This window comes from Oncorhynchus clarkii, chromosome 17 (genome assembly GCF_045791955.1).
Source record: "Oncorhynchus clarkii lewisi isolate Uvic-CL-2024 chromosome 17, UVic_Ocla_1.0, whole genome shotgun sequence".
In the NCBI taxonomy this organism is placed as follows: domain Eukaryota; kingdom Metazoa; phylum Chordata; class Actinopteri; order Salmoniformes; family Salmonidae; genus Oncorhynchus; species Oncorhynchus clarkii.
The window spans coordinates 78,215,030-78,232,489 of NC_092163.1; the positions used below are offsets into that span (position 1 = coordinate 78,215,030).

Consider the following 17,460-nt stretch of genomic DNA (forward strand, 5'->3'; position numbering starts at 1 on the left):
TCTTGTAAATGTATTATTATTGTTTTTCGTTTTAATTATTTCAAACGTTATGTTTTGATTATGTAAAAACTTCTCCTCTTTCTTCTCCCCCCCAAGACTCGAGGCGAGGAATTCCATTTTGTGGAGAACGGCTGCCATGACAACCCTACCCTGGATGTGACGAGTGACGGGGGGGGGCAGTCAGAGATACAGGAGAAGAAACATTGCCACGCCAACGGACTGACGGCTGGGTCTGTGGGGGAGGGAGGGAGTAGTGGCTGGCAGGTCCTGGTCAACAAACCTGGAGTGAAGGAAGAGGATAATATGGAAGAGGATACACACCTTTAGTAGAGAGAAGAAGAGTGGAAGAGGATAATATGGAAGAGGATACACACCTTTAGTAGAGAGAAGAAGAGTGGAAGAGGTTAATATGGAAGAGGATACACACCGTTTAGTAGAGAGAAGAAGAGTGGAAGAGGAGAAGGTAGCCTGGTTCCAGATCTGTTTGTGCTGTCTTGCCAACTTCTATGGTCACTGTCACATTTGGCGTGGCAAGACAGCACAAACAGACCTGGGAGTCGGACTAGGCTAGAAAAGAAAACTCATGATGAAGACGCAAAACATCAGTGTTGTGAAACTTGTGAATGCATCGGCTGTCAAATTATACAGAGCAAAAATATAAACGCAACATGTAAAGTGTTGGTCCCATGTTTCATGAGCTGAAATAAAGATCCCAGAAATTTTCCATATGCACAAAAAGCTTATTTTCCTTAAATTTTGTGCACAAATTTGTTTATAGTCTAGTGAGCATTTCTCCTTTGACAAGATCCATCCACCTGACAGGTGTGGCATATCAAGAAGCTGATTAAACAGCATTAAATCAGCATTAGATCATTAAACAGGCGCAGCTTGTGCTGGGGACAATAAAATGCCACTCTAAACCAGAGCTCTTGCCAGAGAATTGAATGTTCATTTCTCTACCATAAGCCACCGTCAACGTCGTTTTAGAGAATTTGTCAGAATGTCCAATCGTCCTCACAACCGCAGACCGCCAGCCCAGGACTTCCACATCCGGCTTCTTCACCTGCGGGATCGTCTGAGACCGGCCTCCCCGGACAGCTGATGAAACTGAGGAGTATTTCTGTCTGTGATAAAGCCCTTTTGTGAGGAAAAACTCAATATTTTTGGCTGGGCCTTGCTCCCCATGGCTGCGTCCCTGCCCAGTCATGTGAAATCCATAGATTAGGGTCTAACGAATTCATTTCAATTGACCGATTTCCTTATATGAACTGTAACTCAGTAAAATCGTTGAAATTGTTGCATGTTGCGTTTATATATATATATTTTTTGTGTTCAGTACAGAAAGACAAAGTATAGTAATCAGAAGTCACTTTAAACAACTTATTAAAGCTACTTAGACGTTTTATCAATTGACTATGATTATATGATATGGACTTGATCATCTACTCTGCTTTCTTTTTTTTTGTCAACTAAGCATGATTCACATCTATTACTTAACACTGTACAGCTACAGGGACTTTTCAGAATGAGGAAACATTGATATTGAAGCGAATAGAGACGTTATCCCTCTGTTACGTGTATAAATGTTCGTAGTTGAACTACTGAAGTTATTAGAAATATTGCATTTAGTTTAACATGTTTGAATGCAGAGTTAAACACTTTGTGCTCTTCTTTTATTATGTAAAGTTGGAATGCCATCTCTGTATCTGATCTGTTCACACTGATCGTAGTTCAAAGTCACACAATCATTTGGAAGCATCCGTTATACCCAGCCTCCTTACAATCAAGACTGAGTTTGCCAAATATCTAGCTTGGTTGCCTGATCTGAATGCTTTAGCAAGTCATCTCTGGCTGCTGTGGCACGGTAACAAACAAGGGATTGGCTAAAGCACAATCACCTCTGGTAACCAGGCTGAAAAACAACTGAGGCTGTCATGGTAACAAACAAGGGATTGGCTAAAGCACAATCACCTCTGGTAACCAGGCTGCAAAACAACTGAGGCTGTCATGGTAACAAACAAGGGATTGGTTAAAGCACAATCCCCTCTGGTAACCAGGCTGCAAAACAACAGAGGCTGGCCATATTTATGATGCTTCCCTTTGATAACCCCCCCCTACAATTTTATAAATATTTATATATATATATTCATTTATCATAAGCACAGCGAATAATGTTTTTGGCTCTTTACTGTAGAAGGCATGTAAATATGAATGTAATGTCATGCTGCTAGTATTTCTGCTGAGGCCCTGAAGCTAATGACATACTGTGGTTTAAATATATCTTCTCTGCCTTGACAGTATTGTCTCTGCATCAAAATGGTGGGATATGTGTTTTTGTTTTTAGTCCGCAGTCAGCTATAGAGCTCAGATCTTTTTTGAGAGAAATCAATAGCACCAAGATGGTTCACATCTCTCATAGCGTACACTGTGCTTAGCTGAGGAGTGTTAGAAACGCTTAAATCCGTAAATACAAGCTGTGTGTGTGTGTGTGTGTGTGTGTGTGTGTGTGTGTGTGTGATCATCCCAAAGAATAGTCCAATCTTATATGGTAGTGATAAGCTACTAAACACAGGGGTTGGTAGCACCTTAATTGAGGAGGACGGACTCATAGTAATGGCCTGAAAAGAAGAAATGGAACATCAAAAAAAAAAAAACACCTGGTGTTTGCCCCCGTTCCGTTTACTCCATTCCAGACATTATGAGCCGCCCTCCACCTCTGCAATCTCATGTGGTACTAAACTAACGCTTTAGTTGAGGGGTGGATGGGATTGGATGGAGGAATGGCTGGATGGGAGGAAGAGAGAGTGGGATGGCTGAGGGGAGGGAGGAATGGATGAGAGGGGTGGCTGGAAGGAGAGTGGGATGGCTGATGAGAGGGAGGGAGGGAGGAATAACATCTCCTGTTTGTTTTATTTTGCGCTAGACAAGCAGATAGCCACAATGTGCTCTTTAAAATCTGTATATATATATTTTTTTTTTTGTGTTATTGACTTGTTAATTGTTTACTCCATGTGTAACTCTGTGTTGTCTGTTCACACTGCTATGCTTTATCTTGGCCAGGTCGCAGTTGCAAATGAGAACTTGTTCTCAACTAGCCTACCTGGTTAAATAAAGGTGAAATAAAAAAATAAAAAATATGTATTGGACGGTTGAACTCTCCTGGGTTGTGTTCATTAGGCAACAAACGGAAGAAAACTGACAATCAGGGAAGGACTACTTGGGATCTGGTCCAATAACAAACGTTCGTAAAAAAACAAAACAATTTAAAGCATTTTACATTGAGTTCCCTAACGAACACGACCCAGGAAAGTTCAAGAGTAGGTTCTGATGTTCCTGATTGGTGGGTCTGAACTCGGTCTCTTTTGTCATTATTAATGGGAAAAATCTCAATTGAAAATGTTTTAGTCCAGGACTAGGCTTGTTGGGAAACCAGCCGTAGGTCTGTGTGTGGGCAGCTCCTTGTATTGCTCCTGCGCCGTTGTCTCTATCATATGAGCTGCTCAGTGGTGTTAAAATGTCAGGTTTCTCGTATGTCATTTGCATAAGAATTATCCCCAGGTTCCATTGCTAACACCGAGTGAGAGAAGTTTAGAAGTATACTGTATATGTTGTTATTGATTTTATAAATGTTCATTATTTTGTGTTTAACTTTTTTTTTTAAATTTCATGTTAGTTTAAATTTTTCACTGTTTTGTTATGTATCATGTAATGTATGGAAAAAAAATAAACATTTGTGAAATGCTGCTTTGGTAGTACTTATATAGTCGGATTGCTTGTAGCCTATATGATATATGATAATTATCTACCTCACTTGCTTTGGCAATGTTAACACATGTTTCCCATGCCAATAAAGCCCCTTGAATTGAATTAATGAAATTATACAATTGCGCCATCTAGTGTATACTATAGAAATAACCTCCCAATTCTGGAGGTACTTGTGTATATGTGCTTGAATCTGAATATTCAAGCACATATTGATATATTGGGCCAGTCAGCTGGCATCGAGCTATAAGAAACAAATGTCAACAAGGTTTTGTTTGCAGACTTTATTGTCCATTAATTTGGGTGAGTAAACAATAAAAAACACTATTGTGATGGCACTAAAATGTGCTATCAAATGCATTACAAACAGATGAATTCAGAATCCTTTTTGCATTCGTGTGCAGGCAGTTTTCAGGTTCTGTTTTCCGACGTTACAGTCAAGTTGTCATAATGGCAGTAAGAATGCACATATTTTCCCCATTAATAAAAACGATATCTTCACATCCAATATATTTCAACATTTTTTAAAAACACATCAAGACTCCAAACCAAGTTAAAAAAACAAAAACATTTTTAGAATCATCCAACAGCAACATCTGCAATAAACACTGATCCAAAACATTTTATTTTTTACAGCTAATCAGAGCTCAAATACAAATGCAGTTTATTTGACAGTTTAAAGAGACTATAATCAATTGTTAAATCTAATCAAAGTAATAATTTTGCACAAATATACCATCTAGACCTGTGAATACAGGAGAATAGTTGTAGATGAGAGCCCTCTCCTCCTCACTGGCTGAAGAGAACTTGTGATGATTCTTCATGGCTGTGAATAGGAGGATGAGTAGGACAACAGAAGAGATTAGCCAACTGTGTTTAAACACTAACATACTCCCACATCTACAGGCCTACTACACTGAATAAAAATGCAACAATTACTGAGTTACAGTTTATATAAAGAAAATCAGTCAATTGAAATACATTAATTAGACCCTAATCCATGGATTTCACATGACTTGGAATACAGATATGCATCCGTTGGGTCACAGATACCTTAAAATTGGTTGGTCCCAGATAGTGTACCTATTAAAAAAAAACAGTTAGGGGCGTGGATCAGAAAACCAGTCAGTATCTGGTGTGACCACCATTTGCCTCATGCAGTGCGACAACTCCTTCGCATAGATTTGATCAGGCTGTTGATTGTGGCCTGTAGAATGTTGTCCCACTCCTCTTCAATGGCCGTGCAAAGTTGCTTCACATTGGCGGGAAATGGAACACGCTGTCATACGCGTTGATCCAGAGCATCCCAAACATGCTCAATGGGTGACATGTCTGGTGAGTATGCAGGCCATGGAAGAACTGGGACATTTTCAGCTTCCAGGAATTGTGTACAGATCCTTGTGACATGGGGCCTTGCGTTATCATGCTGAAACATGAGGTGATGGCAGCGGATGAATGGCACGACAATTAGCCTCAGGATCTCGTCACGGTATCTCTGTATTCAAATTGCCATCGATAAAATACAAAATTGTGTTCGTTGTCCGTAGCTTATGCCTGCCCACACCATAACCCCACCGCCAACATGGGGCACTCTGTTCACAACGTTGACATCAGCAAACCGCCCACAAACGCCATACAAACCGTCTGCCCGGTACAGTTGAAACTGTGATTTAGCCATGAAGAGCACACTTCTCCAGCGTGCCAGCGGCCATTGAAGGTGAGCATTTGCCCACTGAAGTTGGTGACGACGCCGAACTGCAGTCAGGTCAAGACCCTGGTGAGGATGATTAGCACACAGATGAGCTTTCCTGAGGTGGCGTCGGACAGTTTGTGCAGAAATTATTTGGTTGTGCAAATACCGGATGTGGAGGTCCTGGGCTGGCATGGTTACACGTGGTCTGCGGTTGTGAGGCCGGTTGGATATGCTGCCAAATTCTCTAAAATGATGTTGGAGGTGGCTTATGGTAGAACAATTCACATAAAATGTCTCTGGCAACAGCTCTGGTGGATATTCCCGCAGTCAGCATGCCAAATTGCCACGTTCCATCAAAACTTGAGACATCTGTGGCATTATATTGTGTGACAAAACTGCACATTTTAGAGTGGCCTTTTGTCCACAGCACAAGGTGCACCTGTGCAATGATCATGCTGTTTAAAATCAGCTTTTTTGACACGCCACACCTGTCAGGTGGATGGATTATCTTGGTAAAAGAAGAAATGCTCATTAACAGGGATGTAAACAAATTGTGTGAACAACATATGAGAGAAAAAACGCTTATTGCGTGTGTAGAACATTTCTGGGATCTAAATAATAAAAATAAAATTAAAACATGGGACCAATACTTAAGTTAATATTTGCTTTCAGTGTATGTGTAACCAACCATACTGTTGCATTACAATAATACGGAGTTGGCTCAACTCAAACCTATGTCGGACCAGGCTAGTGTATACATACGTGTACAGGGCATTCGGAAAGTATTCAGACTCCTTGACTTTTTCCACGATTTGTTACTTTACAGCCTTATTCTAAAATAAAAATAAATAAATTCCCCCCTCAATCTACACACCCCATAATGACAAAGCGAAAACAGGTTTAGAAATGTTTGCAAATGTATAAAAAACAAAAATAAGTATTCTAAAATTTAGCTATGAGACTCGAAAATGAGCTCAGGTGCATCCTGTTTCCATTAATCATCCTTGAGATGTGGACTCCAATCAAGTTGTAGAAACCCATGGTAAATTAAATTGATTGGGCATAATTTGGAAAGGCACACACACCTGTCTATATAAATGTCCCACAGTTGACAGTGCATGTCAGAGCAAAAACCAAGCCATGAGGTCGAAGGAATTGTCCGTAGAGCTCTGAGAGAGGATTGTGTCGAGGAACAGATCTGGGGAACCTTACCAAAAAAAAAAAGTCTGCAGCATTGAAGGTCCCCAAGAACACAGTGGCCTCCATCATTCTTAAATGGAAGAAGTTTGGAATCACCAAGACTCTTCCTAGAGCTGGCTTCCCGGTCAAACTGAGCAATCGGTGGAGAAAGGCCTTGGTCAGGGAGGTGACCAAGAACCCGATGGTCACTGACTGAGCTCCAGAGCTCCTCTGTGGAGATGGGAGAACCTTCCAGAAGGACAACCATCTCTGCAGCACTCCACCAATCAGGCCATTATGGTAGAGTGGCCAGACGGAAGCCACTCCTCAGTAAAAGGCACATGACAGACCGCTTGGAGTTTGCCTCTTTGGCCTGAATGCCAAGTGTCACGTCTGGGGGAAACTGGCACCATCCCTACGGTGAAGCATGGTGGTGGCATCATCATGTTGTGGGGATGTTTTTCAGCAGCAGGAACTGGGAGACTAGTCAGGATTGAGGGAAAGATGAACAGAGCACAGTACAGAGGAATCCTTGAGGAAAACCTGCTCCAGACCGCTCAGGACCTCAGACTGGGGTGAAGGTTCACCTTCCAACAGGACAACACAGCCAAGACAACGTAGGAGTCTCTGAATGTCCTTGAGTGGCCCAGCCAGAGCCCAGACTTGAACATCTCTGGAGAGACCTGAAAATAGCAGAGCTTGAGAGGATCTGCAGAAAAGAATGGCAGAAACTCCCCAAATACAGGTGTGTCAAGCTTGTAGCGTCATACCCAAGAAGACGTGAGGCTGTAATCACTGCCAAAGGTGCTTCATATCAAATCTTATTTGTCACATTCACATGGTTAGCAGATGTTAATGCGAGTGTAGCGAAATGCTTGTGCTTCTAGTTCTGACAAGGCAGTAATAACCAACGAGTAATCTAACTAACAATTTCACAACTACTACCATATACACACACACACACAAGTGTAAAGGGATAAAGAATATGTACATAAAGATATATGAATGAGTGATGGTACAGAGCGGCATAGGCAAGATACAGTAGATGGTATTGAGTGCAGTATATACATATGAGATGAGTAATGTAGGGTATGTAAACATTATATTAAGTGGCATTGTTTAAAGTGGCTAGTGATACATTTTTTACATACATTTTTCCATTATTTAAGTGGCTGGAGTTGAGTCAGCATGTTGGCAGCAGCCACTCAATGTTAGTGATGGCTGTTTAACAGTCTAATGGCCTTGAGATAGAAGCTGTTTTTCAGTCTCTCGGTCCCAGCTTTGTTGCACCTGTACTGACCTCGCCTTCTGGATGATAGCGGGGTGAACAGGCAGTGGCTCGGGTGGTTGTTGTCCTTGATGATCTTTATGGCCTTCCTGTGACATCGGGTGGTGTAGGTGTCCTGGAGGGCAGGGAGTTTGCCCCCGGTGATGCGTTGTGCAGACCTCACTACCCTTTGGAGAGCCTTACGGTTGTGGGCGGAGCAGTTGCCGTACCAGGTGGTGATACAGCCCGACAGGATGCTCTCGATTGTGCATCTGTAGAAGTTTGTGAGTGCTTTTGGTGACAAGCCGAATTTCTTCAGCCTCCTGAAGTTGAAGAGGCGCTGCTGTGCCTTCTTCACGATACTGTCTGTGTGGGTTGAACAATTCAGTTTGTCCGTGATGTGTACGCCGAGGAACTTAAAACTTACTACCCTCTCCACAACTGTCCCGTCGACGTGGATAGGGGGCTGCTCCCTCTACTGTTTCCTGAAGTCCACGATCATCTCCTTTGTTTTGTTGATGTTGAATATGAGGTTATTTTCCTGACACCACACTCAGAGGGCCCTCACCTCTTCCCTGTAGGCCGTTTCGTCGTTGTTGGTAATCAAGCCTACCACTGTAGTGTCGTCTGCAAACTTGATGATTGAATTGGAGGCTTACATGGCCACGCAGTCGTGGGTGAACAGGGAGTACAGGAGAGGGCTCAGAACGCACCCTTGAGGGGCTCCAGTGTTGAGGATCAGCGGGGTGGAGATATGACCTACCCTCACCACCTGGGGACGACCCATCAGGAAGTCCAGTACTCAGTTACACAGGGAGGGGTCGAGACCCAGGGTCTCGAGCTTGATGATGAGTTTGGAGGGTACTATACTGTTAAATGCTGAGCTGTAGTCGATGAACAGCATTCTCACATAGGTATTCCTCTTGTCCAGATGGGTTAGGGCAGTGTGGATGCGTTTGCGTCATCTGTGGACCTATTTGGGCGGTAAGCAAATTGGAGTGGGTTTAGGGTGTCAGGTAGGGTGGACGTGATATGGTCCTTAACTAGTCTCTCAAAGCACTTCATGATGACGGAAGTGAGTGCTACGGGGCGGTAGTCGTTTAGCTCAGTTACCTTAGCTTTCTTGGGAACAGGAACAATAAACACACCAGCCAGCTGGTCTGCGCATGCTCTGAGGACGCAGTCTGGGCCTGCAGCCTTGCGAGGGTTAACAAGTTTAAATGTTTTACTCACGTCGGCTGCAGTGAAGGAGATTCCACAGGTTTTGGTAGCGTGCCGTGTCAGTGGTACTGTATTGTCCTCAAAGCGAGCAAAGAAGTTGTTTAGTCTGTCTGAGAGCAAGACATCCTGGTCTGTGACTGGGCTGGTTTTCTTTTTGTAATCCGTGATTGACTGTAGACCCTGCCACATACCTTGTGTGTCTGAGCCGTTGAATTGCGACCCTACTTTGTCTCTATACTGACGCTTAGCTTGTTTGTTTGCCTTGCGGAGGGAATAGCTACACTGTTTGTATTCACCTTGCCCTGGTTAAAAGCAGTGGTTTGCGCTTTCAGTCTCGCGACGACATCACCGATGCACTTGCTAATAAACTCGCTCACTGAATCAGCGTATTCGTCAATGTTGTTGTTCGACGCAATGCGGAACATATCCCAGTCCACGTGATCGAAGCAATCTTGAAGCGTGGAATCAGATCGGTCGGACCAGTGTTGAACAGACCTGAGAGCGGGAGCTTCCTGTTTTGGTCTCTGTCTATAGGCAGGGAGCAACAAAATGGAGTCGTGGTCAGCTTTTCCAAAAGGATGGCGGGGGAGGGCCTTATATGCGTCGCGGATTTAGAATAACAATGATCCAGGGTTTTGCCAGCCCTGGTAGCACAATCGATATGCTGATAGAATTTAGGGAGTCTTTTTTTCAGATTAACCTTGTTAAAATCCCCAGCTACAATGAATGCAGCCTCAGTATGTGTGGTTTCCATTTTACATAAAGTTTACATAAACTAAAGTTTGTTCAGGGCCATCGATGTGTCTGCTTTGGGGGGAATATATGCGGCTGTGATTATAATCAAAGAGAATTCTCTTGGTAGATAATGCGGTCGACATTTGATTGTGAGGAATTCACACCACGCCTCCTTAATCATAAGGCATACTATTCTTACCAGAAAGATGTTTGTTTCTGTCGGCGCGACGCGTGAAGAAACCAGCTGGCTGTACCGACTCCCATAGCATGTCTCGAGTGAGCCATGTTTCCGTGAAGCAAAGAACGTCTCTCTGGAATGCTACCCTTTCTTGGATTTCATCAACCTTGTTGTCAAGAGACTGGACATTGAGTAGTATGATAGGGAGAGGTGTGCGATGTGCCCGTCTCCGGAGCCTGATCAGAAGACCGTTTCGTCTGCCCCTTTTACGGTGACGTTGTTTTGGTTCGCCGGCTGGGATCCGATCCATTGTCAAAGGGTGGTGGTCCAAACAGAGGATCCTCTTCGGGAAAGTCCTATTCCTGGTCGTAATGATGGTGAGTTGATGCTGCTCTTATATCCAGTAGTTCCTCCCAACTGTATGTAATGAAACCTAAGATTACCTGGGGTACCAATGTTAGAAATAATACGTAAAAAAAAAAAAAACAACTGCATAGTTTCCAAGGAACGTGAAGCGAGGCGGCCATCTGTCGGCCCTCACCAGGCCATCTGTCGGCCCTCACCAGGCCATCTGTCGGCCCTCACCAGGCCATCTGTCGGCCCTCACCAGGCCATCTGTCGGCCCTCACCAGGCCATCTGTCGGCCCTCACCAGGCCATCTGTCGGCCCTCACCAGGCCATCTGTCGGCCCTCACCAGGCCATCTGTCGGCCCTCACCAGGCCATCTGTCGGCCCTAACCAGGCCATCTGTCGGCCCTCACCAGGCCAGCGTTGTACAGTCCCTCACCAGGCCAGCGTTGTACAGTCCCTCACCAGGCCAGTGTTGTACAGTCCCTCACCAGGCCAGCGTCGTACAGTCCCTCACCAGGCCAGCGTTGTACAGTCCCTCACCAGGCCAGCGTCGTACAGTCCCTCACCAGGCCAGCGTTGTACAGTCCCTCACCAGGCCAGCGTTGTACAGTCCCTCACCAGGCCAGTGTTGTACAGTCCCTCACCAGGCCAGCGTCGTACAGTCCCTCACCAGGCCAGCGTTGTACAGTCCAATAACTAATCCACAGTCCCTCACCAGGCCAGCGTCGTACAGTCCCTCACCAGGCCAGCGTTGTACAGTCCAATAACTAATCCACAGTCCCTCACCAGGCCAGCGTCGTACAGTCCCTCACCAGGCCAGCGTCGTACAGTCCCTCACCAGGCCAGCGTTGTACAGTCCCTCACCAGGCCAGCGTCGTACAGTCCCTCACCAGGCCAGCGTCGTACAGTCCCTCACCAGGCCAGCGTCGTACAGTCCCTCACCAGGCCAGCGTCGTACAGTCCCTCACCAGGCCAGCGTTGTACAGTCCCTCACCAGGCCAGCGTTGTACAGTCCCTCACCAGGCCAGCGTTGTACAGTCCCTCACCAGGCCAGCGTCGTACAGTCCCTCACCAGGCCAGCGTCGTACAGTCCCTCACCAGGCCAGCGTCGTACAGTCCCTCACCAGGCCAGCGTCGTACAGTCCCTCACCAGGCCAGTGTTGTACAGTCCCTCACCAGGCCAGCGTCGTACAGTCCCTCACCAGGCCAGCGTCGTACAGTCCCTCACCAGGCCAGTGTTGTACAGTCCCTCACCAGGCCAGCGTCGTACAGTCCCTCACCAGGCCAGCGTCGTACAGTCCCTCACCAGGCCAGTGTTGTACAGTCCCTCACCAGGCCAGTGTTGTACAGTCCCTCACCAGGCCAGCGTCGTACAGTCCCTCACCAGGCCAGCGTCGTACAGTCCCTCACCAGGCCAGCGTTGTACAGTCCAATAACTAATCCACAGTCCCTCACCAGGCCAGCGTCGTACAGCCCAATAACTGTACAGTCCCTCACCAGGCCAGAATCATACAGTCCAATAACTAATCTACAGTTCCTCACCATGCCAGCGTTGTACAGTCCAGTAACTAATCTACAGTCCCTCACCAGGCCAGCATCATACAGTCCAGTAACTAATCTACAGTCCCTCACCAGGCCAGCGTTGTACAGTCCCTCACCAGGCCAGCGTCATACAGTCCAGTAACTAATCTACAGTCCCTCACCAGGCCAGCGTTGTACAGTCCAGTAACTAATCTACAGTCCCTCACCAGGCCAGCATCATACAGTCCAGTAACTAATCTACAGTCCCTCACCAGGCCAGCGTTGTACAGTCCCTCACCAGGCCAGCGTCATACAGTCCAGTAACTAATCTACAGTCCCTCACCAGGCCAGCGTCATACAGTCCAGTAACTAATCTACAGTCCCTCACCAGGCCAGCGTCGTTCTTAACTGATTTGCCTGCTTAAAGAAAAGTGGACTAAAATCACTCACCCTCGGAGACAAAGAAATGTGCTGTGTAGAAGGATGCTCTGACGGAGGCAGCAGAGTGGACCATGCCTGGTTTATCTACCCACTCAAAGGGACTCTTCTCAGGGTGCCACTGGACAGCATAGAATGGATAGTGGTATGCTAGAACAGGAAAACAGACATGAGAACATATATACTAGAACAACTCTAGTATCCAGGTACAGTGTGGGCCATTAGACAGTAGAAAACAGATCACTCTAGTATCCAGGTACAGTGTGGGCCATTAGACAGTAGAAAACAGATCACTCCAGTATCCAGGTACAGTGTGGGCCATTAGACAGCAAAAAACAGATCATTAGTATCCTGGTACAGTGTGGGCTATTAGACAGCAGAAAACAGATCATTAGTATCCTGGTACAGTGTGGCTGATTAGCACCTGGAGTCTTGTGGACATGACCGATTGATAAAACACACAGAAGTAAATGTATTGTAAAAACATCACCCATGAGTTGAATACGTGTGAATCAACATACCCTGCTTGTGAAGGATTGCACACACACACACACACATCTGCAGGGATCCCATGGTTACATAATGTTTACCTACAGTAAACAGTCTGTTCAAATACAGTAAAACGTTTGTCCAAGACCAGCTTAACAGATATCAGCTGAAAAGTGATAAGTCCTACCAGTAACACTGACAACATTTGACTGCCAAATTAACCTTGTGACTAAAGTCCCTCTAGCCATGCTCAGACACCGTACAGTACCTTCCATGGTAGAAACGAACTCTCTCCTGCCGTCTGTGTTGGTGGTCAGAATCTTGTAGAAACGTTTCAGTTTGACATTCCGGCTGTAGTTCTGGTGACATGAATCATTACATTCAGTTTGGAATGTTCCGGAATTTAAAAAATAATTAAAAAAAAAAGGTTACATTGTTGCTGAGAAATACATACATATTTATTTTGCTCTAGTCTAGGAAACAGGAAACTGAAATGTCTACAAAGGAATAGGACAATATATATTCAAATCAAACTTTGTCACATGCGCCTAATACAACAAGTGTAGACTTTACCTTGAAATACTTACAAGCCCTTAACCAACAGTGCAGTTCAAGAAGAACATATTTACCAAGTAGACTAAAATAAAAAGTAACACAATAAGAATAACGAGGCTATATACAGGGGGGTAACGGTACCGAGTCAGTGTGCGGGGGTACAGGCCAGTTGAGGTAATCTGTACATGGTAACTCTGACACACAGGCCAGTTGAGGTAATCTGTACATGGTAACTCTGACACACAGGCCAGTTGAGGTAATCTGTACATGGTAACTCTGACGCACAGACATTCAAACAAGTCTTCAGATATTCTCGGAACGAGAAGGTGGTATTACACTTTCAGCTCAGTGTTTTGACAAGATGAATAATTCACATACAGAATACTGCTTGTAGAAAAGACTAGGAAGAAAGCACTGATAAGGACGCAATAGTAGGGCTCTGTAGATAGCTGCTCTTTGGTAAAAAAGGGGTTCATTGGTCAACAAAAAACGAGGATGACCAAGGCACTCTTCATGTAATACAAATGCCTTTATTTGTATGGCATGTTCAATGTAACAAACTCCTTCGAACGGATGAGTTGTTTGGGCAGCATGGCCTTCACCCTGATGAATACCATGCTGCCCGAAACAAAGCGGTCTTTAAATCAATAAATTAAATTTTTTAAAAAAGAGCCATTTTAATTCTATAGAATATTGTTTGTTCAAACACTATGTGGTCACTTCTGTACTCTTTCCTTCCCTAAGAACAAGTCTATCAGTCCTAAAAACAAGTCAGCCAGCAGTCCGACAGTACCAGAGACATATGTGTGTTTACTGACGTCATCAGACAGTACCTGTAGCGACAGACTCCAGCTGTGGAAGTTGGAGGTGATGTTGTCCTCGGACAGAGACTGTAGCAGGCTACCGGGGAAGGTCTTGAACAGACGGCTGTTCTGTGAAGCTGTGGTAAACAAAGGTAACTCAAATATTAAAAGCTTGAATCCTTAGTTGCTCCATACATTTTTTATATATATATATATATATATATATATATATATATATATATATATATATATATATATATATATATATATATATATATATATATATATATATATATATATATATATATATATATATACCCATTGATTCTTGAAGAACATAAAATGCCTGTCGTACCCAATCAGAAACCCAAAATATACACATTCTTCTTCTTCTAACGTTTGTAAAACAATGTGAATGTAAACAATGTATAGCCTCAACACATGATAAATCTATACTATATCATGGATGGTCAGTCCTTGCATCCATAGCTCGGTCTATGAATTTGAGAGTGGTTACATTTCTCCAGGCCCATCCCTTCACTGTTTTGGTAAAAAAAAAAGCTGTGGCCTCTGGGGTTATTATTTCAACTGTAGATTCTAGTTTAAAAAAAAGGTCAAAAATGGATTGTCAAGATCAATGGTCAGTTTCTTTTGGTCCAACATGTTTTTCTTTCTATTTGCTGCCCAAATGAACGCTGCCCTGTACTCCTATGGAGGGGAAACATGGTCTGTGCAGTGTACAAGGCACAATATCAATATTCATAGACAAACACAGGCCTTCACTCCTGAAGTCTACAGAAACGTGGTGTTGTCTCTGACCTGGGGTGAATGTGAGAGGCAGGGCCACAGCCTTGGTGTCTGTTAGAGTCAGGAGGTTCTTGTTGCTGGTCAGTACGGTCATCTGCTGAAGACCTTGGCACGTACCCCAAATAGGGAAGTACTCGGACGCATCGTTGGCCTGCATGGAGAGAGGAACGACAACGACGACAAGAGGACCACGAATCAACCGGACGTTCTGCCCAACAGGTGGAAGCAATATAGTGGACACTCCACCACTACACTGTTTATAGAAAGGTCAAGGGACAAGGGAGCAGTCTTAAACTGAAACAAACAGAATACTCAACATTTAAAACTGTTAAATAGTTACTGAAAACAATTTCAAAAACAGCCATCGTCAATCAGGGATAAAAACCTAATTGGGTTTTGGTGGGTTCGGAACTGATACATTTATTATATTATGTACCTTGATGTTTATTATATTATGTACCTTGATGGCCAGATCATAGAAGATCTTTGACAATCGACTGAACTGGGACGTCTCCAGATCTACGTCCCCTCCTGGTAGCAGCAACCTAAAACAACCAATCAACCAATCAGAATCAACCAATCAACCAATCAGAATCAAATCATAATTTTTTTTTGGAACCTTTATTTAACTAGGCAAGTCAGTTAAGAACAAATTCTTATTTTCAATGACGGCCTAGGAACAGTGGGAGCAGGAGCAGAACGAGAGATTTGTACCTTGTCAGCTCGGGGGTTTGAACTTGCAACCTTCCGGTTACTAGTCCAACGCTCTAACCACTAGGCTGCTCTAACCACTAGGCTACCCTGCCGCCCCAAATCGCCTATAGTCCCTGGCATTTTAATTATCCGAATGAAGGCATCTCTTTACAGTAAACATAATAAGCAAGCAATAATTTCACTCACCCGTTTATGGAGTGAAATATCTTCTCATATTCTTCATCTGTTTGGTGTATTCTTATGGGAACAACTCGGGCTCCGGCACTCTCCAGGTACTTCACATAGGAAGCAGCGATGTAGGAGGATCCCTGAGCATGAGGGTCTCCTACTATGTTCTCCTGGGCCAGGACACCTGAAATAACAATACACTTTCCATTAAAAAACTACAACAAGACTAGCATAATGTCTAGGTGGGTGTAGTTGTACATCAAGTTGCCTCACGCTATAGAAACTGGAGATAGGCTCCTGTTTCTTGGACAAGGCCCAATTCCTTTGAATAGCAAAAAAAAAAAACAGCAACAAACCCTCCACTTGGTTTGCTTTAAAGCTGATGGATAGGGTTAAAGGTTACTGTGAAGACAGGTGTGGTTAATATATACAGCCATCATCATCAGCATCATCATCTCACAGATTCATTGTTCTTCTTATATCTCTCTCTCTCTCTCAACAACGTCTATGGGCGATTTCAACAGACTATTTTGCTACTTAGCCTATATACACACCTGAGGCATTTCTAAATAACCTGCTTTTTAGAAGGCGAAATATTGAGCAGCCGGTCTATAACTCTGCAATGGCTACATGAGGATTAACGTTGATCAGTGAAAAGTTATAAAACATATTTGATATTTATCAAATCTATACAATCAAGATGACATTCTGAAGTGAGTTTCTCTTGTTTCACTTCCTAGAAAATTGACAATTTCGTGTTGGAAATTGGTAGGCTCCAATGATGGTCCCAGAACATTCTAGAATAACACATTACCAGCAGCAGCATATAAGGAACATTCATACATACAAATTCACCCTATAGATTGATTCGGAAGGGCTTACCGATGATGGGTCTGTAATTTAGATGGTCACTACAAACCACCAGCAGAGGCACACCGCAAAGGCAAGCGGCCAACACCGCAAGAACCGCAAACGGAGGACTCATTCCCCTCGGGTAGCTTACATAAAATAAAAATGCTAAAATTGGCAGACACTAGTTCTCCTGCTTAAATGATCAGCAGCGCGGTATGTGATGATGGTACCAGTGAGAACGAGGAGGCTGTAGTCTACTGCAGTTATGTGACGCGTAATCCCCGGACTCTACAGTGAAGCCTATAGATTCTCTCACGCGTGGCGGGGGACGCGTGAAAAAAAAGCCGTATATCGGTTTCAGTCACGTGTGCAATTATGAAAAATCACCAAATGACGTGTGGACATGCGACACATTTCAACCAGGCTATAACGCAAAAGGCAACACTATGCTATTGCAGTGGCGTGTATTCACGGATGCCAAGGGAAGCCAGACTTCCCCAAAACATTGATCAACAAAAACATAAAATAATTACAAGAGGATGAATGTATCACACTAGAGAAAGCCCCGAACGAGCGAAACAGCGCCCCCTCTGTCTCTGTATGTGTAGCCCATCTATCTGACTGCAGTCTTGTGAAAAAGAGTATGATTTTGTTGCCGCCCATAGCATTGAATGCAAGCGAAGCCACATAGCATTTTGGCCTCCCTTGATGAAAAAAATATATACAA

At 44.1% G+C, this 17,460-nt stretch overlaps 2 protein-coding genes across 2 annotated transcripts in view; one reads left to right on the forward strand and one right to left on the reverse strand.

Annotated features, from left to right (window-relative positions):
• LOC139371447 (podocalyxin-like protein 2) overlaps nt 1–2,367 on the forward strand; it is a 27,660-nt gene extending 25,293 nt beyond the window's left edge. Inside the window, exon 9 of the mRNA XM_071111869.1 lies at nt 97–2,367. Coding sequence (XP_070967970.1) covers nt 97–327 — 231 coding nt within the window. The 3' untranslated portion in view covers nt 328–2,367. The remainder of the gene's footprint in view (nt 1–96) is intronic.
• Nucleotides 2,368–4,043: 1,676 nt separating this feature from the next.
• Nucleotides 4,044–17,079, reverse strand: LOC139369946 (gamma-glutamyl hydrolase-like). Its single transcript, XM_071109228.1, has 8 exons — nt 16,764–17,079; nt 15,900–16,065; nt 15,460–15,544; nt 15,012–15,150; nt 14,223–14,329; nt 13,103–13,193; nt 12,358–12,495; nt 4,044–4,588 (listed from the first exon to the last, which is right to left on the reverse strand). The coding sequence occupies exons 1-8, from the start codon at nt 16,864–16,866 to the stop codon at nt 4,467–4,469; spliced, it is 951 nt and encodes a 316-aa protein (XP_070965329.1). The 5' UTR covers nt 16,867–17,079; the 3' UTR covers nt 4,044–4,466.
• Nucleotides 17,080–17,460: the final 381 nt, after the last annotated feature.

Coding starts and splice junctions, on each gene's coding strand:
- LOC139369946 (XM_071109228.1), bottom strand. CDS start 16,866: ATGAGTCCTCCGTTTGCGGTTCTTGCGGTGTTGGCCGCTTGCCTTTGC. Junction 15,151..15,459: donor TCTATGATCTGGCCATCAAG/GTACATAATATA, acceptor CTCTCCATGCAG/GCCAACGATGCGTCCGAGTA. Junction 4,589..12,357: donor ACATTTCTTTGTCTCCGAGG/GTGAGTGATTTT, acceptor TCCTATTCACAG/CCATGAAGAATCATCACAAG.